The sequence below is a fragment of the Bombus vosnesenskii genome, unplaced genomic scaffold (assembly GCF_011952255.1).
Source record: "Bombus vosnesenskii isolate JDL3184/JDL3185 unplaced genomic scaffold, Bvos_JDL3184-5_v1.1 scf7180000013277, whole genome shotgun sequence".
NCBI classification, from domain to species: domain Eukaryota; kingdom Metazoa; phylum Arthropoda; class Insecta; order Hymenoptera; family Apidae; genus Bombus; species Bombus vosnesenskii.
The window spans coordinates 755,365-774,486 of NW_022882935.1; the positions used below are offsets into that span (position 1 = coordinate 755,365).

The 19,122-nt window shown below is 42.4% G+C and overlaps 2 protein-coding genes across 2 annotated transcripts; both read right to left on the reverse strand.

Annotated features, from left to right (window-relative positions):
- Nucleotides 1–799: 799 nt before the first annotated feature.
- LOC117232061 lies at nt 800–13,877 on the reverse strand. The gene is made up of 3 exons (XM_033491199.1): nt 13,384–13,877; nt 6,945–7,053; nt 800–4,107 (listed from the first exon to the last, which is right to left on the reverse strand). Exons 2-3 carry the CDS (start codon nt 7,048–7,050, stop codon nt 1,379–1,381), a joined length of 2,835 nt encoding a protein of 944 aa, XP_033347090.1. The 5' UTR covers nt 7,051–7,053; nt 13,384–13,877; the 3' UTR covers nt 800–1,378.
- A 3,306-nt stretch (nt 13,878–17,183) lies between these two features.
- Nucleotides 17,184–19,019, reverse strand: LOC117231991 (peptidylglycine alpha-hydroxylating monooxygenase). Its single transcript, XM_033491050.1, has 3 exons — nt 18,740–19,019; nt 18,309–18,524; nt 17,184–18,220 (listed from the first exon to the last, which is right to left on the reverse strand). Exons 1-3 carry the CDS (start codon nt 18,848–18,850, stop codon nt 17,549–17,551), a joined length of 999 nt encoding a protein of 332 aa, XP_033346941.1. The 5' UTR covers nt 18,851–19,019; the 3' UTR covers nt 17,184–17,548.
- Between the last annotated feature and the right edge of the window lie 103 nt (nt 19,020–19,122).

Below are 19,122 nucleotides of genomic sequence, written 5' to 3' on the forward strand. Positions count from 1 at the left end.
TATGCGATGGCAACGTCTATGGAAATCTGACTCTTATCGTGAGCGTGAGCGTGAGCGTCAACGTGATCGTGAACGCGGATGTAAATATTTGCGTCGAATTAGTAATCGATGATCTGGACCGATCGAATCGCTTATAAAACGTGCATGAGTCACATCGATCGGAAAAGCGGTAATCGTGTATCGACGTAACGATACAACAGATATATCATCGATCGCGATGGTTGTGATAATAATCGATGATATTATCATACGATATTGCGATAAATACGTTTCATGGATATCTTGCACCTTTTCACGTGTACATCCAAGTGCGTGTTCGAGCTAGGATCGATTGTTTCGAACAGGAAGAACGGTACCAAGTGAAAAGACTGTTTCGCGAGACGACAATCGGTCGTGCAATAATTTACAATAATAATTTACGCGTTGAAAACAGTTCTAGGTTGAGCGATCCGCTGATTCGTCACGACACGCGACGTATACAGGCTGGTTGGTAACTGGCCGGTACAAGCGGAAACGGGGTGATTCTACGCGAAAAAAGAAGTCGAAAATATAGAATAAACGTTTTTCGTTCGAGGCTTCGTTTTCGAGAAAATCGACTTTGAAGTTTTGGTCGGTACGCGTGCACTTTATCGAGTCTCGTTATAACGGATCTCACTGTAGATCGTTGTCTCGATTGACGTTATTTTTTTAATTTTTAAAATTTTTAAATTTTTAAATTTTTATTCTATATTTTCGACTTCTTTTCTCGCGTAGAATCACCCCCTTTCCGCTTGTACCATCAGTTGCCAACCACCCTGTATATTTCACTTATACGTATACATGAGCGCATATATCTACGTATATGCGCGCATGCGTGTATCAATAATTTATACGCATTTATTTTGTACGCGCGATCGTGTGTGTGTACATATACTGGCACATTAGAAATTGGCGCGCGTTCTCGTATCGAAGACGAGAGACCGTGCTAGGTCGATTGATCGCGGATCTACCACGATGAGCCTCTGCAAAGGTGATCGCGTAATTACGTGACAAAGTAATTGAAAATAATCGAAGGAGATTCGATCGTTGAAACGCGAGCCAAATATCCGACAGATTACGATCGAACGAACTCGCTGCGGATTCGCGTTTGCGTATTCTTATCGTTTGCTATTTCGATTAGCTTGCGGATATTTGCTGGTTCGACCGATTCGAACGTGATATTTGCTCGATCGAATTTCGTACGATCGAACTTGTCGTGTTCCGTATAAAACGACGTTCGCGTTTATCGTAATAGGTGTGTGGAACCTAGAGCCAAGTCGAATCTCGATTTCGTATTGATGCTTGGAGCGTATCGTCGCGTTTTGCAAGAAAATCCGTTGACCTGTCTGCGCGAACAGTCTTAATTGGCGTTGATCTCGATCGTGGTCACTGTGTTTCCTCGGCGTTCGTCTTCGGCCGCGGAAGAAGAAGGTGGTACGGTGAAACTTGCTAAACCGCTCGCTACCAGACTCATCAGATTATTTTGCCGAGCTTTCGCGAGCTTCTCGGCGCGCGCCTTTTCTTCCGTCTTCTTCTTCTCGATCGCTGCTGCTGTCGCGCTGTTCCTGTTTTTCGTGTTCTCTTGAACGAATTGCTCGAACTTCGACAGTTGTCTCTCGGTGACGCTTTCCGGGATCTCGTTTCCCTCTACCGGTACGCCGTGCTTGCTCACGGTAGGTTTGTAAGTCTTCACCTTTGAATGGCCTTGAATGATAAGGTACATCGGGCCACGGATAGGTTTGGCCGGTTGTTTATAATGCGAGAAGATGGGATCCGTGGTCAAGCTCGGCATGGTAGTGATCGGAGGAGTCGTCGAGTCCGGAGGACGAACCGAGGACGACCCGATCGATATCTTCTTCCGGCTGTCTCGTTCCTTCTCCCGCTTCTCTTGTTCTTCCATTTCCACTTCCATTTCCACTTTCTCTTTCTCCTTTTCTCTGTCTTCTTCTTGCTCGTTCTCGTCGGCCGGTGCCTTTTTCCCCGAAGAATCTCGGTCGTTCGTTTGCAAATGTCGCGTGTTTGCGTCGACAACGGCCAAAGCCGAATTCTCGACCGAGGACGATGAAGCGGTAGGCAAAAAAGGAAGAGAAGTAGGCGTGGGAAGGATAGACGTAGTGGTCTCTGGTACGCGAGATCGATGCCGATCGAAATAATGATCCTCCGTGGCGATCGAGTGCGCGATCAAAGTCGAAGTTCGCGGTGGCGAATCGATGAACATCGAGGGCAAATTCTGTAACTGCGGCGGCGATCGATGCGCGCTCGACTGATCTCCGACGATCGATGATCCGATATGATCGATCGTTGACCTCATGGGCGGAGGCGGTGCGTGCATATGTGTCATCGGCGGAAACATCGACATCGAGACTGGAGCTCGGAAACCAACGGTTGGACGCATGCTATCGGCAAGGTGCATCGTCCCATGGTTAGGTCTACCCTGTGGGTGCATGATCGAAGAAAGTGGAGCTTGCGGTGGTGCAAACGCGAGCAAAGAATCGACAGGATGTCGGGACGAAAACGGCGCCATCGTCGAGTGGAAATGCACCGCGTGGTGCTGCTTCTGATAGGTCGGCATCAATTTGTTCGGTAAAATGGCAGTGGACTGAGAACTCTGTGGAAAGATCGAAGACTCGATCGGTAAATTTCGAACTGGCTGAAACTCGTTTTTCGACGAGCTTTCGATTCCCACTTCCGTTCCCATCGTCGTCGAATTTTCCACGAGACCGGCTACAGCGGTGGTTTCCGGCGGCTTCAATTCTGAACTCGAAGCAGCATGAGTGAACTTCTTTTCCGAATAGTTGGCCGGCATCACGACCGCCACTTGCCCTTTTTTCGTCTCGTGCGTCGTCTCAGTGTCCAGGCTATGGGGCGAATTAGCGATAACGATGTGCATTTTTTCGGACGATCGGGTGGTATTCCGTTCGTCCGTATTTTCCTTTTTATCATCAGCGAAATTTGACGTAGAGGTCGTTGTAACGGGTGACACCGTATTCGACGAATCGACCTTCTCCTTTTGACCTATAATCACATCCTCGTCCTTGTTGTTGTCTCCGTCGACTATTATATTCGCGTTCTGTTCGATGACAACTTGGTGATTCGAAGATGCCGCCGCGACGTGGTGATCGATTTCGTATTGATCGTGAGAGTAATCGGTAGTATGCCGAATGGATTGACTAGCGTCCGATATGGTCGACGTCGACGACGGAACACCGTTGCTACCGGTTGGCCAGCCGCCGGATAAAGTTTGCGTCGACTGATAAATCAGATTGGACTTTTCGAAGGAAACGGATGGCGTGGTCGCCACGCTTTCGTACTTGAGCTTCGTAGGCTGCGACGGCGAAGAACCGTGCACGCTCTTGATCGTTTCCACTTGCATAGAGACAGTTTGAAGCGGGCTTTTGTTTTGAGAAAACTTGGACAAAGTTTGAGACTGGAATTGTGATTTTCCCGGTTGCTGCTGGTTGTAACTTTTCGATGGAGGTTGCGAAGCGTAGAATTGTGGGTCCTGAAGCACGGGTCCTTCTTCCGTTTGCGTGTTGTATTGTTGCTGCTGTTGCTGCTGCTGCTGCTGTTGAGTAGACTCGACAAAGCTGACGATTTTGTCCTTGTGAGTCAACGGTGGTGGTAACATCATCGTGTAAGGTTCTGTCTTTTGATTGTAAAACGGACTAGGATAATAGCTAGCTGGTATCGATTGAATTCTATTTTGATTCCTATAGTCGATCGGCCCGTTTCGAAAGTTGCTCGTTCTCACGACTTTCGGCGGTTCTGCACCGGTGCTACCGGTGAAATCGTTTCTATACGGAACATCCTGATGATTCGATCTCGTGAATTTTGGCCCGTCTACGAATTTCAAAAACTGTTCCGCTATTTTGGGGCTGGTTTTCTTCGCGGTAACTCCCAAAACGAGGACGTCGCGTTTCGCGGATGGCTCGGTCGTGTGAGAATCCAGCCAATATTGAACTCTATCGAGCACAGGAGGAACATAATCGAAGGTCGGATTGTTCTTCAGAGGATCTCCACGGCCAAGCGGTGTCCACTCGTCGTAATCCATTCTTGGCGAAAATACCCGCGGCTTGCCTTCATTTTGGCCTGCAAACAAAATAGTTCGATTCACTTGGCTGAAAGACGAAACGATAGAAACGCGTGGAAAATCTGAATAGAACGCATGAAATACGGGATGGTTGGTAACTGGTGGTACAAGCGGAAAGGGGGTGATTCTACGTGAAAAAATAAGTCTAAAATATAGAATAAACATTTTTCGTTCGAGGCTTCGTTTTCGAGAAAATCGACTTTGAATTTTCGGTCGGTACGCGTGCACTTTATCGCGTCTAGTTATAACGGACCTCACTGTAGATCGTTGTCTCGATGGAGAAATTAAAAAAAAAATGTTTATTCTATATTTTCGACTTCTTTTTTCGCGTAGAATCACCCCTTTTCCGCTTGTACCACCAGCTACCAACCACCCTGTATATTTTCGAACGAACAGCAACCAGTCGTATCGAACGATCAATCGACAATCGACTGCAATCTCTTTGCTCGTTCTAATCGAAATCAACTAATTCTATCAATCCCATTGCTGTACAATCTGGTTCCGTACCAACGAATTTATCAAACGAGTTAAAGCGACGCGTTATAAGACGCAACAGTGGATGAATAGGACGCGGTGACGTTGCCAAACGTTTTCGCTCAAAGAGGAAAAACGATATCGATTGTGCGACGGCGCGACAGCAGAATGATTTCTCTTGTCCATTTCTGCTTGTAACGATCGTTGATGTGCTTTAAATAACCGATCGTCTCGACGCGACAGTGCAGTGCAAGGAGAAAACGCGAGCTCTGCAAAAAAAAAAAAAAGGAAGAAAAAGGGAACGATGGTTGTCGCGTAGAGATGACCTATGGGGATGGCAAAGCGAATATGTCTCTCAACGAATTGGTTCTTTTTCTCGTTCGCGTCGTCCACTGTCACGAACACGCACGTAGTGGTAAAAATGTATTTTATCCAAGTTCGTTGTACGCGCTTCAGAGTTGCAAGGATTCGCGCGAGCGATAGTAAATTGTTTGCAGAAATAACTACAACTGCGGTCGGATCGTGTTCGTTCGTGTCATGCGACTAAGGACGACGCATACACGACGTTCGAAATACAAAATACGTATACGTCTCTACTTTCTCAAAATTATCGCACGAGTGTCTGGCCAAACAAGAAATACTCGCACACGATGGTACGTATACATAGGCGAAAACGAGCAAACGTAAAGCTTGGTTCAGACTAACAGACAATTATCCACGGTCAAACCGCATGTGTTGCCCGCGGAAAATTCGCAGAAAAATCTGTGTATTTACACTGCCTGGCGACATGTACACTGTTTACAGATAATCTGTCAGTCTGGACCAGGCTTAAGTATAATCGTCTAGTACGCCTGATTTTTATTTTTCGTCGGAGCACCTTGCTCCATTCGTTGACAACTGAGCAAAGATTCATTAAGGTTAAGTACTTGCACTCCCTGCTATCGTCGGGACAAGAGGAACGAATTTCTTTCGTGTCCCAGATTTATTGTCGCTAGCTTCAAATCACTCCTATTAAAAACCCAATACATAGACATATATACAGGGTGGTTGGTAACTGGTGGTACGAGCGGGAAGGGGGTGATTCTACGCGAAAAAAGAAGTCGAAAATATAGAATAAACATTTTTTTTTTAATTTTTCCATCGAGACAACGATCTACAGTGAGATCCGTTACAACGAGACGCGATAAAGTGAACGCGTACCGACCAAAAATTCAAAGTCGATTTTCTCGAAAACGAAGCCTCGAACGAAAAATTTTTATTCTATATTTTCGACTTCTTTTTTCGCGTAGAATCACCCCCTCTCCGCTTGTACCACCAGTTACCAACGTATATATATACGTTGCAACGCTACCTTAGCAGAAATTCGATTGTTTTGGAAAATACCAGGGATAATATAAATATTATCTATTTTCCAAATTTTTCATCGCTGACTGTTTAGTCGCGTTGCAAGAGTTTAATCAAATGCCGCGTCTGATTTAACGATAAATTTAACGACCGATTTAACGATAAATGAATTTACCACGTTACTTCTTTCTCTTATTTATTATATTGCACTTATTACGCTCGTACGTTATTCTCTCTCTCTCTCCATCTCTATTTCTCTCTCTCTCATACACACACACACACAATTTTTCGAAAAGGATTATTCCAATAAAGTAAGGTCGAACGAAGAGGTACATATGTATATACATGTTGGGTGTGTATCGCCTAACAGGCGAGCATACGCCACACGTGTATACAAGCGTTTTCCTACGTTGCATGTGTATCGATACGCGTGAGTGTTCTTTTAGCACCGAGCTGAGTGACCTACTGACCCGACACATACGCTTAGGCACACAGGAGATGTATATGTAAAATTTCTCGCCAAATGGCAATACGTTTTTACTAAATACAAATCTATGGTGTCTATAGATTGAAATATTCGCTTGGCGGCAGAATGGTTGACAATCGACAGTGTCGAAAACTAAGCGATTCCATGATATTCGCCATTTACATACACGTACGCCTAGGGCACGCGACGATTTCGAATTGGTGAAGTTCGCTTCGATCGATTCGAAACATTTTCGACGGCGTACGAAGTTTCCACGATACGTAAATTAAAATACTCAACGGGAAAAATTGCCGTAACGCGAGACATCGATTGCATCGTGTCGCGACCGTTCTCCGTTCGCATACGGAAGAGCACGTCGACGACTGCGTAATCTAACGTTCGATTAATCAAGTCGTCCCAATAGGCGATCGTATTCTTCGACAAATTCTACGATCGGCTAGATATTTCTAATGTTCTCGTCTACGGTATCTATTTGGAATAAAGGATAAAGAAAAAAACGAAGGAAAATTGAGGTAGAAATCGGTGACTTACCAGTCTTGTTTTCGAACGTAGAGGAAGCGCTTTGACACGACGAACAACAGATCAGCCCCACCAAAAATAACCATCTACGTAGTAGATTCGCCGATCTCCTCGACATTTTCTGAAACAGTCAAATTTTTGATAAGGTAGCATTGCTACGCGCTATCAACCAGTTTCAGTCTTCCGTTACAACGATATAGAATCTAATTCTAATTTCTGGAATCGAGACACGTTCACGATACTCCGTATTCGTATCTTTTCTTCCGAGAGTATCGACAAGTCGTTTCGTTCGATGAATACGCTTCGTTCAAGATCGATCGAGATGCGTGGAACAGCGATAACGAGAAGAGTTGTCGCGTAAAATAAAAAGAAATTTAAAAAAAAGAAACTTTATTTTTTTCTGCTTTATAATACACTCGTGAGCACTAGGCGTGACTGTTCAAGACCGACTCGCATGATTTTAGGGCGAGTATTTAAATTCTTTTATTCGTGGCAGTGAGAAAAGGCATCGATCGTATACTTCTGAGAACGGATAGAGCGACCGGATGTTGCCCCGATGGTCACTCGTGCTAAGGCGCTCGGATTTTCGCTATCTTATCGCTTTGTTTAGTCGGATTTCATCCGCGACGAGGCGCTACCAACGTGTTCGATGTTCGAGAACTGTTCTCGTCCTGCTCGAAATCAATCGCGGCTAATCGACGAAAGACGCGGAAGTTCAGGCTCGGGGGAAAGATCGCGCTTGCGTGAAATTTGAGTTTGTTCTGTCGGTCGCGTTTATACGCGAGTTATTAATAAATTCCGTAAAAGGGGACTGTAGTTCGGGGAGTGGGCCAGAAAAGACGGTTGAAATGGCGAGGTACGCGCACGTGCGCGTGCGCACGCGCGAAACTCGCCCGTGAATTCGGATTCAAAAGCGTCGAACGATACGACGCGATGGTAATACTTTCACCCGAAACACGTGCAAATCATTGTAACGACACGCAACAGTCACACAACGACGAACATCGTCATCCCTTGGTCGCGTCTACTTCCTAATCTCTATCCTGATATCAGAGTCGGCGCTGTTCAATTGAAAAACGGACAGTAGTAGGTCGAGACGAAGGGATGTTTGTTAATGCACAGGTTTCAGAAAGTCCGCTGGAAGCGGTTTCCATGGTATTTGCACGTGCGATCGTGGTACAACGTATGTATGTATATCGAAACGAGGAACGAGAGAAAAAAAGAGAGAGACACGTGGTAACGGTAGACGGTGCTCCGGGCGCCGAGATCCTCTCTCTCCTCTGTCGCTGGAATAAGATTCCCAAAGAAAGAACGTGGCCAGCATGAACGAACAAGCAAAGAATGCCGCCTTCTACGATGCCGCCTTCTGATTCGCCGTGATTCGACCTTGAACTTCCGATCGAACGTAACAAACAATGTCCATCCGAAATTTTCCAACAGCGTTACGAAGGCAACTACGTATATATATATATAAATATGTACGTTTAATCGACGTTGCGATAACTCTGAGCGCGTCGATAGCGACGTTATCGTTTCCGCTACTATAGAACGCACCTCCCCGATCCGATTCGTTCCGAATCGATTCGCGAGACCGTCGATAGACCGTTGGGATTGTCGGGCCGCGTTTGGCTTTCGCGCTACACCAAACGAGACGTTCGTCTCTCGATGAATAACAAAACGCGTCGTCGCGAACACTTTCTAAATCGATCGCGACACAACGCACGACGAATGTTCGCGCCTGATATTTACTCGTTTGGTCGGTCGTACGTTACTTTGCGGTTACACGCGAAGACGAAAACGTCGCGGGCGGATCGTCGGATTTACAGAAATCGAATTTACAACGAACCTACGAGAAGTCGAGTTAAAGAAATACTCGCGCACTTATGTAATTAGCGGGGAAAAAATTAGAGCGAAATTAAGGTTGTTCGAATACCGTTCCAGTCGTGCGAAAAATTATCCACGGACCGCCATCGGACCGTCCCTGCTTACTAACCATGTAGTGCACATTACGTCTTACCGGTATCTCGAAAATATACTTCTGTTTCACCGTGTGCCAAAAACAGAAAATTGTAGCCATCAGCGCCCTTAATTACTTTTTGTTGGTTGCACGCGGTTCAACGATAAAGCAAAAAAGCGCGGAGATTGAGATCGAGAGAGAGGGGAGGGGGGGAGGGGGAGGTGGAGAATCTGGAGGAGGAAGAGCAACAAACGGATGATTTGTTAAAACTTTACTATCATGGTGTAATATATGGGAATTGACGGGGCTGTTATTTAGAGGGCTAGAGAAGAAAGAGAAAAGGAAAGGCAAGGTAAGATAAGGTACGGTACGGTACGGTACGGTACGGTACGGTAAGGTAAGGTAAGGTAAGGTAAGGGAAGGAATGAGAAGAGAAACGAAGAGAGGAGAAAAAGAGAGGAACGAAGAGAAGAGATGAAAAGAGAAGGGCAGATGAAAACCGGAGCGGGAAGAAACGGTGCGGCGCGAACGGCCCTGAGATCGAGGTTGGCTCGCGAGACAGCGTGGCCCCATGGTTTCACTTTATCTCTCTCCTGCGGACCACACAAGGTTATCGTGCGCGTGTGAACGCGTCTGTAAATGCCTGTAAAATTTCCGTGTGCCGTGTATTAGTGTGTAAAGGTATCGTCGCACGATCACGTCCCACGTTCCAGCTACGTTGATCCGGGGGAATCGGACGATCGACGTTGAAGTTGGCCTGTGCGACCAGCAGCTTCCGGGGAACAAAATCGCCGCGTTCGAACGAAAGTGCTGTCTCGGTATCTCGAGATGTTGAAGTTGAGAAATTACCTATCGAGGTTAGTAGCCGAGCGAGTAGAGGCTGAGCATCGCGAGGCAAGGCAATGCAAGTGTTCGCTGCACGAAAGCGAGACAATCGTGATCGTAATTGCAGCCGATGAGTAAGCGCGCATCGTGGACGTCTAGCGGATGTCGTGAAAAGAAAACAGAGGCGAGATGGCGCGTGGTGAAAATGCGAAGATCGAGGGGTCCGATAGAACGAAAACAGCTGTTCTTTTCATCGAAAGGAGAAACAAGACTTTAACGAGACACATCGGCAAGGGGGCCGCGAGGGGAGTCGTGGCCCCAAAACGAAACCGGCCTATATTAGCTAAGAAGGTGTATTACGTATGCAGGCCGTTCGGTCCCGCTACCGCTCCTCCTCTCGCGTGCGATGAAATTTTCATCGTGGTTGCCTCTCCTGTGTACGGGATACTCATGCGAAACCGTGCCGAAACGCTGTCCCACGAATCTTTCCCGATCGGCTGGACGCGACGTAGCGCGAGCAATAAAAGCCCGCAAAAGCGAGAAAAAGTAGTCGGCCCGCAGACCTCGGACCTTGCCCGTCAAGACGTCGAGATAAGGCTGACAATTCGATCCGAGAAACCGATCGAACCCTTGTCGTTGCTTAACGTAACACCGATTTCGCTGGTTACGCGTCCACGTAAAAATCTCATTGAATTAACACACGATCGATCGATTGCCACTATACGACGCTATTTTGCGTGTCTTCGCTTTCTTTCTTTCTTTCTTTCTTTCTTTCTTTCTTTCTTTCTTTCTTTCTTTCTTTTCACAAGGGAGTGGAGAGGGGGAAAGAGAAAGAGGGGAGGGGGCCAGAAGCGTTAATACAGAGATCCTAAAAGAAGAAAGTACGTATAGTAGTTCCGTATAATTCGTAAAGATTTTCTGTACTTCCGTTGGAATCGTGTCCCGAATAGGGGTCACGCGATTTACATGTGTTCGCTCCTTACATCGATGAGGATTTCACCGGTTCTTTTCTAGGTGGTCTTCCGCCTGATTGGAGAAATAACGAAAGTTATGGGTTCCCGTGAACGGCATCAATCCCATGAAATAAATTACGACAACAAGACAGGGACGTATTTCTTTCGCTCGTATTCTTTTCCAGCGAATTCTTTGCCTGCAATCCGTAATTTAGGTCGTCGAGTATGGTTATAGTTGCATGACGCTGTTGTTAAAATGAAAGAAAAAAAAAACGAATATATTGATTTCTTGTCCCTTTTCGCGAAATTTATAAAACTTCTTTGATCGAATAGCGAGCGAAGTTTCGATCGAGACGATTAACGATTTAAGAGTCTGCCATCGTGTTAAAATCACGAGAGAGTCGATGGACCTTTTCACGAAATTGCTCTTGATTTGCGTTTCCCCTGGCTCGCTGGATATCGATCGATACTTTTTATTGTCAAAGAAAAAAGACGTAGTAAGGTGCGCAGTATAAAATAAAACTTTCTTGCTCGATTAAATTCGTTATTCGTAAAATATCGAATCCTCCCGTGGCTCTAGCTTTCTCTGCTTCTCTTTTCCTTAGCATGACAGATATTTTATTGCATCTTCATAAACGTGTGCATAGAAAAATTAATATTTTCCAACGATCTTTCCCCGTCTCCTCTACTTTTCGACTCGTTGAATCTTAAACCTCGAATCTTAGATATCGAAAATGTTCTTGTCATATGAATCTTTCGATCGAGTTATATACAGAAAGTAGGAGCGCGTCAACGATACAAGAATATCTATCAATTTTTCTTTGACTTTACGAAGATCGTCGCAGACAAAAGCATCGCTCCCGTTTCTTGGTTACCAAGAAAGATATCCATACGCAGCGTGCTCGTAGGAGACTCGCAGAGGAGAAGAAGAAGAACGAGAACACTTCGTATCTGCGTGTACGTAGATGCGATCATGAATCACATGTATATGCAATATCCTGTCGTATCGAAAATTTATTTGCGAGTCTATTACTGAAAAGTGTTTCGATTATACCTGTACTCTGCCGCTGTAGTATGCGCGTAATATGTTTAAGTCGAAACGCATTTAATTAGTTTCCAAGAAAATCGATGGGGCTTTCGACCGGTGTAACTGTTAAACATCGAGACAGTTGCGAACGTGAAACGCATCGCATTTGAAATAGCGTAATCGTCTTGGAATATAACCTATAACAAGTACATAACATCATCGATCGAAAGAATAGGATGTTGAGGATGGAAGAGCGGTTTCTTGCAAGCGAGCACGCTACATACGGAGAAGAAACTTTGGCACTCTTCCTGAATGTCGATGAAAGACACAGATGTAATTTCGCGCGCGCCAACAGTCCAATCGGGGATTGGATACCCGAGTACGGTATTGCGGAATAGAGGAAAAAAGATGGCGACCTAGTTCGAATAGTTTCTATATGTGTTATCCGCGAACGCTGTTTAGGCTGATTCGCATGAAAAAGTTGATTTCAGTAAAAGCCTTGCCAAGTCTATGTCACAGTTTCCGGCGTGATTCGATATTAAAGAAATTTCCATTCGTTCGCCGATGAATTCGTACGTTCGCGTTGCAGAAACCCTAACTGGGTACGCGATGAACCGAGTTTAAACAACTAACGTAGAGTTCCACCTCTTGACACTTAGAATGTCTGAGAAACTCGATCCGTCAAAATTTGTTCGCTTCTCTGCGCGTCTCTCGTTCCAATTTAATCGTCAAATTTAAAATCGCGCGTAGACACGATCCTCTAGCAACGTATTCATAGACCTATGACGTTCCTTCTTAAGTTAAGTAAACGTGGAAAATAATTAACGTCGATGAAAAGGTGGCTTTGAGTACTGAATTCGAGATCGCGTTAGCGCGAGAAATCGATAAGTACACCCGTAAACCGAAACGATTAAAGAGCGTACAATCGCACGAATTGCACGAGCATAGAAAACCGCGGTTCGTTCGATGCTGTGCGAGCCTTTCGGCTCTTATAACCTATAATTGAAATTCTCCCACGATAGACTATTTCGTTCTACGTGGCTATTGTAACGTGTTTTTCGAATTCGTGACAGCTATACGTGGACGAATTGCGTACAGAAACCGTAATGTTCCTCGCACAAGCTTCGCTTCTCTGTTAAACGTATTTTCTCGAAGAGACTAGGAACGATGGAAACGGTCAAATCATGCGAAAAGTAAAACGAACAAGAACGGTATCCTTTTACGTATAAAGAAAATTTGAATCGTGCTTAAATCAAAGCCGCGCTTGAGTCAAGTTTCGGTGATACGTTGGAACCTACGGTATTCACGAATCCTCGGTGGCAACGGTTTCGCGTGTCGCGGTACGAATTTCCTGTTAATGGGTAGCATTAGTGTGAACTCATTTTCGTTCGTACATGCACAAATTGTATGCATGCTGTATACGCGCGGCATTACGCTGTTTCGAGAAATCTTTCGTTAAAACTCAAACGTTTCACATCCGTCTTGTCAATGGAATGGTCCAGTTTTCGACGTTCGAACATCAAGCTGGCGAATGCGTAAAACCAATATGATCGTATGTTGCAGATGCGTTTTAAGCGTTCCTCTTTTTATACGCATAGCGTATTCGTTCTACATGTCGCTTCGTCGGTTCTTCGCTCGTACTATTCAACGCAGAAACGAGAACAATGAAAAGAAATGGAAAAAACTTACCGCGGTTGTAGCGAATCCCTTTTCCTTGTACCAGTAATCCCTTCTATTTGGAAGCGATAGCTGTAAATCTATCGAGGAACCTTAAACAAAAACTAACGACGTTTTCTCGTTCACGGGCATAGCTTCTCTTCCTCCGTAATCTCTCTCGTTTTCGTTACGTTTTCTTTTCTTTTGTCTTTGAACGATTAGAAACCGGCAAGGGTAACGGACGAGGATGAGGAATCAAGAGAACCAAGACAAGAAATAAGACCGAAACGACGAGACAAATTTCTTCGACGAAAAATATTTGGAAGATTATCTTTCTCGAGCGATAAACATACAAACCGAGTTGTTTTAAGCGAACTGCGAAATCAAACGATCGATCGTTGAGTTGTGCGTATGCGTGCGTGTGTGCGTGTATGTTTGTGCGTGCGTGGATATGTATGATATAACCGAAAAATCGCGAAAAGTAACGAGACTCTCGTCGGATTTGTTTAGCGAAAGCTCCGGTTCGTTCGAAGCGCAGTGGAGAACTGAGCAAAGTGCCGGCCGGTCGAGGAGTCAGACGGGCTTTTCCAACCGACTTAACCAATCGCGACTTCTCTCTTGTCCCACGTGCCTCTCTCTCTCTCTCTTTCTCTCTCTCTCTCTCTCCTTCCCATCACCCTCTTTTCTCTCACCACCGATTTTGCACTCGGCAGAGTTATCGCTAGCGTTGGGTTCAGCTACATCCCCCATAACGATGCATCCCACCATGCGGTGCAACCACAACCCCGTATCCTCCAAACGTTCCACAGTTTTACGCATAATGTATCGACTAAACTTTCCTGGGATAAATTTCCAAGGATAGTTCTACACCGTCTTCTGCGATCTCTTAGATCGTCCGATGCTAGATCGAAGGCACAAAGTATCGATTGTTCTTACCGATAGAATCGAAGAATTTGAGCGAGCGTGTATAAAGCGATGCGTTGAAACGAGCGAGGGAGGGAGGAGAGGGGGGGGGGAGGAGGAGGAGGAGATAGAACGGGAAAGAAAGAAAAAATGAAAAAAGAAAAAAGAGGGGGAAATAAATATGTACAGCATACAAAAATACTATCGAAGGAAAGCCGAGCGTTTAACGCGTATCTATTCTCGCTAGAATTCTTCGAAGATGTGCCACATTGACAAATACGCGCGTTCGACTCGACGCAATGTAGCCTCGTTTGCCGTTAATGGGCAAGATATGTTTTCGAATCTAAAGCTTAATCGGACTTCTAGTCTGCAGTAATATCTGGTTCATACGACCTATACGTGTAGCGAAATCAAACCGATAAGACGGTTGCCTTTAAGAAAATTTGCACGATCCAAGTACACGGTTCAATTAGATCGTAGACTTTCGCGCATTAATTAACCGTAAGGCGGTGGCCGCTTCTGAAATGGAAATCTGCCGAGTTGAATTTTAAAAGAAAAATGCGATTCGTAATTCGACTTTATTGTATATAACTCGGTTATATCGCTTCCTCTTGTGGAATGGAAAGGCAAGAAGATCCACGAAGCGTAATTTACGATCGACAATGAGAAATAGAGCTCGATAAAAGAAATAAGGAAAATGTGGAAGGGGGATAGCGAGGGGGAGAGAAACGAAAGAAACAAAACTTAAGTCGGGTCTATTTGGTTCGTGCCCCAAGTTGCTTCGAACAAAACGTGATCGAGGCCTTACTTTCGAAGTTGTCTGCAGAGGATATGTATGGTCGATCGGGCTGCATGTGCTTCGGTCGCTTTCCTAACGACGAGACATGCTTTTACCAACGATGATACTTTTATGTGCGCGTGACGTGCTGTTTTCATTGACGCATTACTGAACTCTGATTGTTATGATCAGCGCGTCCCATGTTCATACATATATATGTATAAATATTACTAAAAAAAAATGATAGTCTTTGGTTTCGTATAAAGGATAAGATACGTATCCTTACAAAGGACAAAGAAGAAAGAGAAGGAGGAAGAAGGTGAAGAAGTTACAACAATTCGGTTCTTTCGGAATGCACTTCGTTTTCGTTTCGATGTTATAGGTTAAGAAGTTTGAAACGAAAGTTGAAGGTTTCGTTTCAGAAAAATTCAGCGCAATTATCACACTAAATATTCTTAAGTAACTTTCTTGAATAATCGTTGATGAAACCAGAAGTTAACAGATCTCGACAACGTCCTATTTTTGTTTAATGGAAAAATGTATGTTAACGCAGAAATATCTAACGTTATAGGCTAACGCGCTGTATCGTATTTGTTCTTGTTCTAACAACATTCTCTTTCCTGTTGATGAGCTTAATTCCTGACCTTTATTAGCTTTTAAGTTTGAAAAGAAACAACCAAGCCACTAACGAAGTCGTAAGTCGTCATATATGAAGGAACACGTTTAAGAACCGGAAATATAAAGTATACCGTGGCTTCGAGTCAATTTTACTTTCACAGCAACGTATTATTTCAATACTACGCTTCATCGTGGAATCAATTACTTTCATAGAACTAAATCTATAATTAATTTACTCTGTCGCATAAAAATCCATTCTGATTTTGTATATAGCAGCATCGATGTTTCGTTTCTGTATAACTTCTTTTACACCCGTACGAAAGGAAGGAAGCTACATCGTAGGTAAATATAATGGGAAAACAAATATACGATATAAATTTATGTATGCAACTTTTCAAAAGGAATCGCTTGGTTTTCATAGCGAATTACATCGTTTCTTTTTGTTTCTTCGTAACAAAGTCGCGCGATCGTTGATATTAAATCGTTCTCAAAAAAAAGAAAAAGAGCGCACTGAAGTATAAACGATGTAAAGAAAGAAACCGGTCTTCAATTTTACACGTAATAACTTTACAAATCAATATGATTAACTCAGAAGTTTGAAATATAATTAAAAATGAATTCACCCAACTCCCTCTCCGCCCAACTTCGACGAAAACAGTGAAAACACGTATTAACTTTCTTTCCACGGAACAACGAATGAATTAGGATGTTCCTCGTGTAAATTGTTCTGCCCTATATGGAAGTACGAAAAACGATGCAGAACTTAAAATCGGTGAAATATCGTGCGTTTCTTTAGCGAGTAGAGAATCGGTAACTTTGAAAGTGCTCGACCACATCAATAGATTCTTTTATATACTCATTGCACTTTCTCCGCTCATTTGTTTTCCAAAAACGTACGACCAAGGTTATCGACATACTTTTCAAGAGAACTAAATCTTAAGAGAATAAACTTTGCAAAACACTTTTGTTGCATGTATTTATAAAACTATAGTAATAAAAATTGCAATCCGTATCCCTATGCTCAACGTGAAAGGAAAGCGAAATGAGAATTATGCAACTGAGACATTTTATAATATATGCATGATTTATTAATGTATTGAAACAATATTATTAAATGAATATTCATAGAAATGCATCTCTGCATCTTTTGTATAACTTGCAATATAAGTTTTAATTGCTACACCTAGAGATAAAGTAAAATCACATCATAATCATAATACGATATAGGTATTATATTGTGAAAATATTTTACTTTCTATCACGTTTAATTATTAGTGACGTCTTCTTCTTCTAATTTTCGAAGCATTGCTGAATTTTCAAAAATATTAACTAAGATAATTTATATTAACGCATGTATATGGTTCATAGATATGGCAAAAAATATCACCGATGCCATAGTTTTAGTTAATATTTGTTGATTATATTAGACTGAATTAAAGACTTTTAATAGAAAAGATAGAGTTTTTCTGGAGTAATAGATATTTCTTCTCTCGCTGTACATGGGCAATAATAATGAATTGAAATTAACAGCAGGTACATTAGAAACGTTCTGATCGATAGTAGGCTTGATACAAAATCTTATTTTCTTTACAGTTGGATGTAAAACATTAGTGTACATTGTATACTTGTATAAAACTAATTAAGTACTCTTTTTTGTATACAAACTATTAATAACAAAAAGTAATAAATAATAATACACAACACACTGTATAAAGTGCGAGCAATGTCAACTTAAATCTGAAAACAAATTTTATTTTGTAACAAATAGATAAAGTACTTTCATTATTAACTCGGCATCACACAGATACTTCCGCTTCAGAAGTTCATCCGTATACAGCCTGATTAACAGCTTCATATCTGTACCAATTTTTAACCGGGACACTTAAAATCGATATTACATTATAAACTAGATGCCTCTATAGTAGGAATATTAAATAGACCAGCATTTTTCCAATAATAGTTAGGAGGACCACTGGTAAAACAATATTTCATAGATAGTGGTTCGTCATTTTCAACATAATACATCAAATAAAAATTGCACATTTCATCAGCTTTAGTAGCACCAATGTATGTCCAACTATCGCGTGTACTATGCATAGTACAACGGGCTGCTATTTGATCACCTTGTTCAGCAGAAACATTTTTATGTATAAGATAAAACATTTGAGGTGTTAAAGGATCTCTTTTGCCTAATTCTATCCAAGTGTAATCTGGTTTTATCAAATATCCAGAAACTACTTTACCGAGTGAATGAGTATGGGTTCTATATGCAAAAGGATAAATAGTTTTGTTCTCTTTTATTCTGCAAGCTGTTTCCATGTATGTTGTACTTCGAGGTGGTATAACACCTCCAGTTCCCAAAAGGAGAACACCAGCTAATTTATTCAATGGACGTAATGTGTAATAGAGAAATACACCAGAGTCGTCAGTGCCAGCATTTTGAAATTTTGCAGTATGCGCATAATGGACCTGCAGAACTAGATATTTAATCGAGGAGTCCCCACCAACTTTGAAACCCACCCCTTCTGGTAAAATTAATGTTGGAGCATCTCTGGCCCAGGCATATAATATCTATATAAAATGATAATATAATTAGGTATTTATAATATTTCTCTTTAAATTCTTAAATTATTCTTCTACATCATTTTATATTACATACCTGAGAATTTTCTGCACAGGGAACGATTGTATCTTCGTTATTATTTATACCATGTCCCATTTCTCCGCAATTCCATACTGATTTTGAGCTACCAGGTTTTCCACAACCATATAAAAGTATATGATGAACACCTGCCATTGCATTTGGTTCAAAACCTGTCAAATAGTAGTTCTGGGAAGGATCTACTTTAACAGGGGTACACAAATACAATTCCTCCTAAAAATAAGGAAAATATGTTATCATTATCTCTTTGTATTGTTCCTATATTATTTGCTTGACATAAATTAAGCATTAGATTGAAACGTTAAAACGAGAAAGATATTAATTATAACGTCGTTAAACACATATAAAAAAATATATTTCATATTGGTATCTTGAAATATACAGTTAAATGCAAAACTACTTCTCTAAATATTTCTGTATTTACTTACCCTACTTGATGTAACATTCGGCATAAGCAATGCATATTTATTTACACTGTTACATTTTATAAATTTAAATAAAAGTGTAAATAAAACATAAATCGTGAAATCTCCCTTCATCTTTTTGTCAATATTTCGAAATATTACATTAAATTATATTAATTAAGAAATCCACGTCGTCTTGTCAAATGTCACCAATCGATATCACACACAGTCACAGTACTTATAGTCCACGCACAAATAATTTCTGACGTAGAATAAGCATTTGGAAACGCCATCTATCAGAGATACATAAATTTATTGCATGTATCGTAAAATTTATCGACAGAAATACACAGTTTACAAAATAATACAGTTAAATAATAATCATTGCTATCGAGCAATGTGTGAAC

Excerpts from the sequence above, each read along its gene's own strand:
- LOC117232061 (XM_033491199.1), bottom strand. The coding sequence starts at position 7,050 with ATGTCGAGGAGATCGGCGAATCTACTACGTAGATGGTTATTTTTGGTG. Across the intron at positions 4,108-6,944 it reads TACGTTCGAAAACAAGACTG|GCCAAAATGAAGGCAAGCCG; the intron begins GTAAGTCACCGA and ends TTTTGTTTGCAG.
- LOC117231991 (XM_033491050.1), bottom strand. The coding sequence starts at position 18,850 with ATGAAGGGAGATTTCACGATTTATGTTTTATTTACACTTTTATTTAAA. Across the intron at positions 18,525-18,739 it reads CGAATGTTACATCAAGTAGG|GAGGAATTGTATTTGTGTAC; the intron begins GTAAGTAAATAC and ends CCTTATTTTTAG. Across the intron at positions 18,221-18,308 it reads CCTGTGCAGAAAATTCTCAG|ATATTATATGCCTGGGCCAG; the intron begins GTATGTAATATA and ends CATTTTATATAG.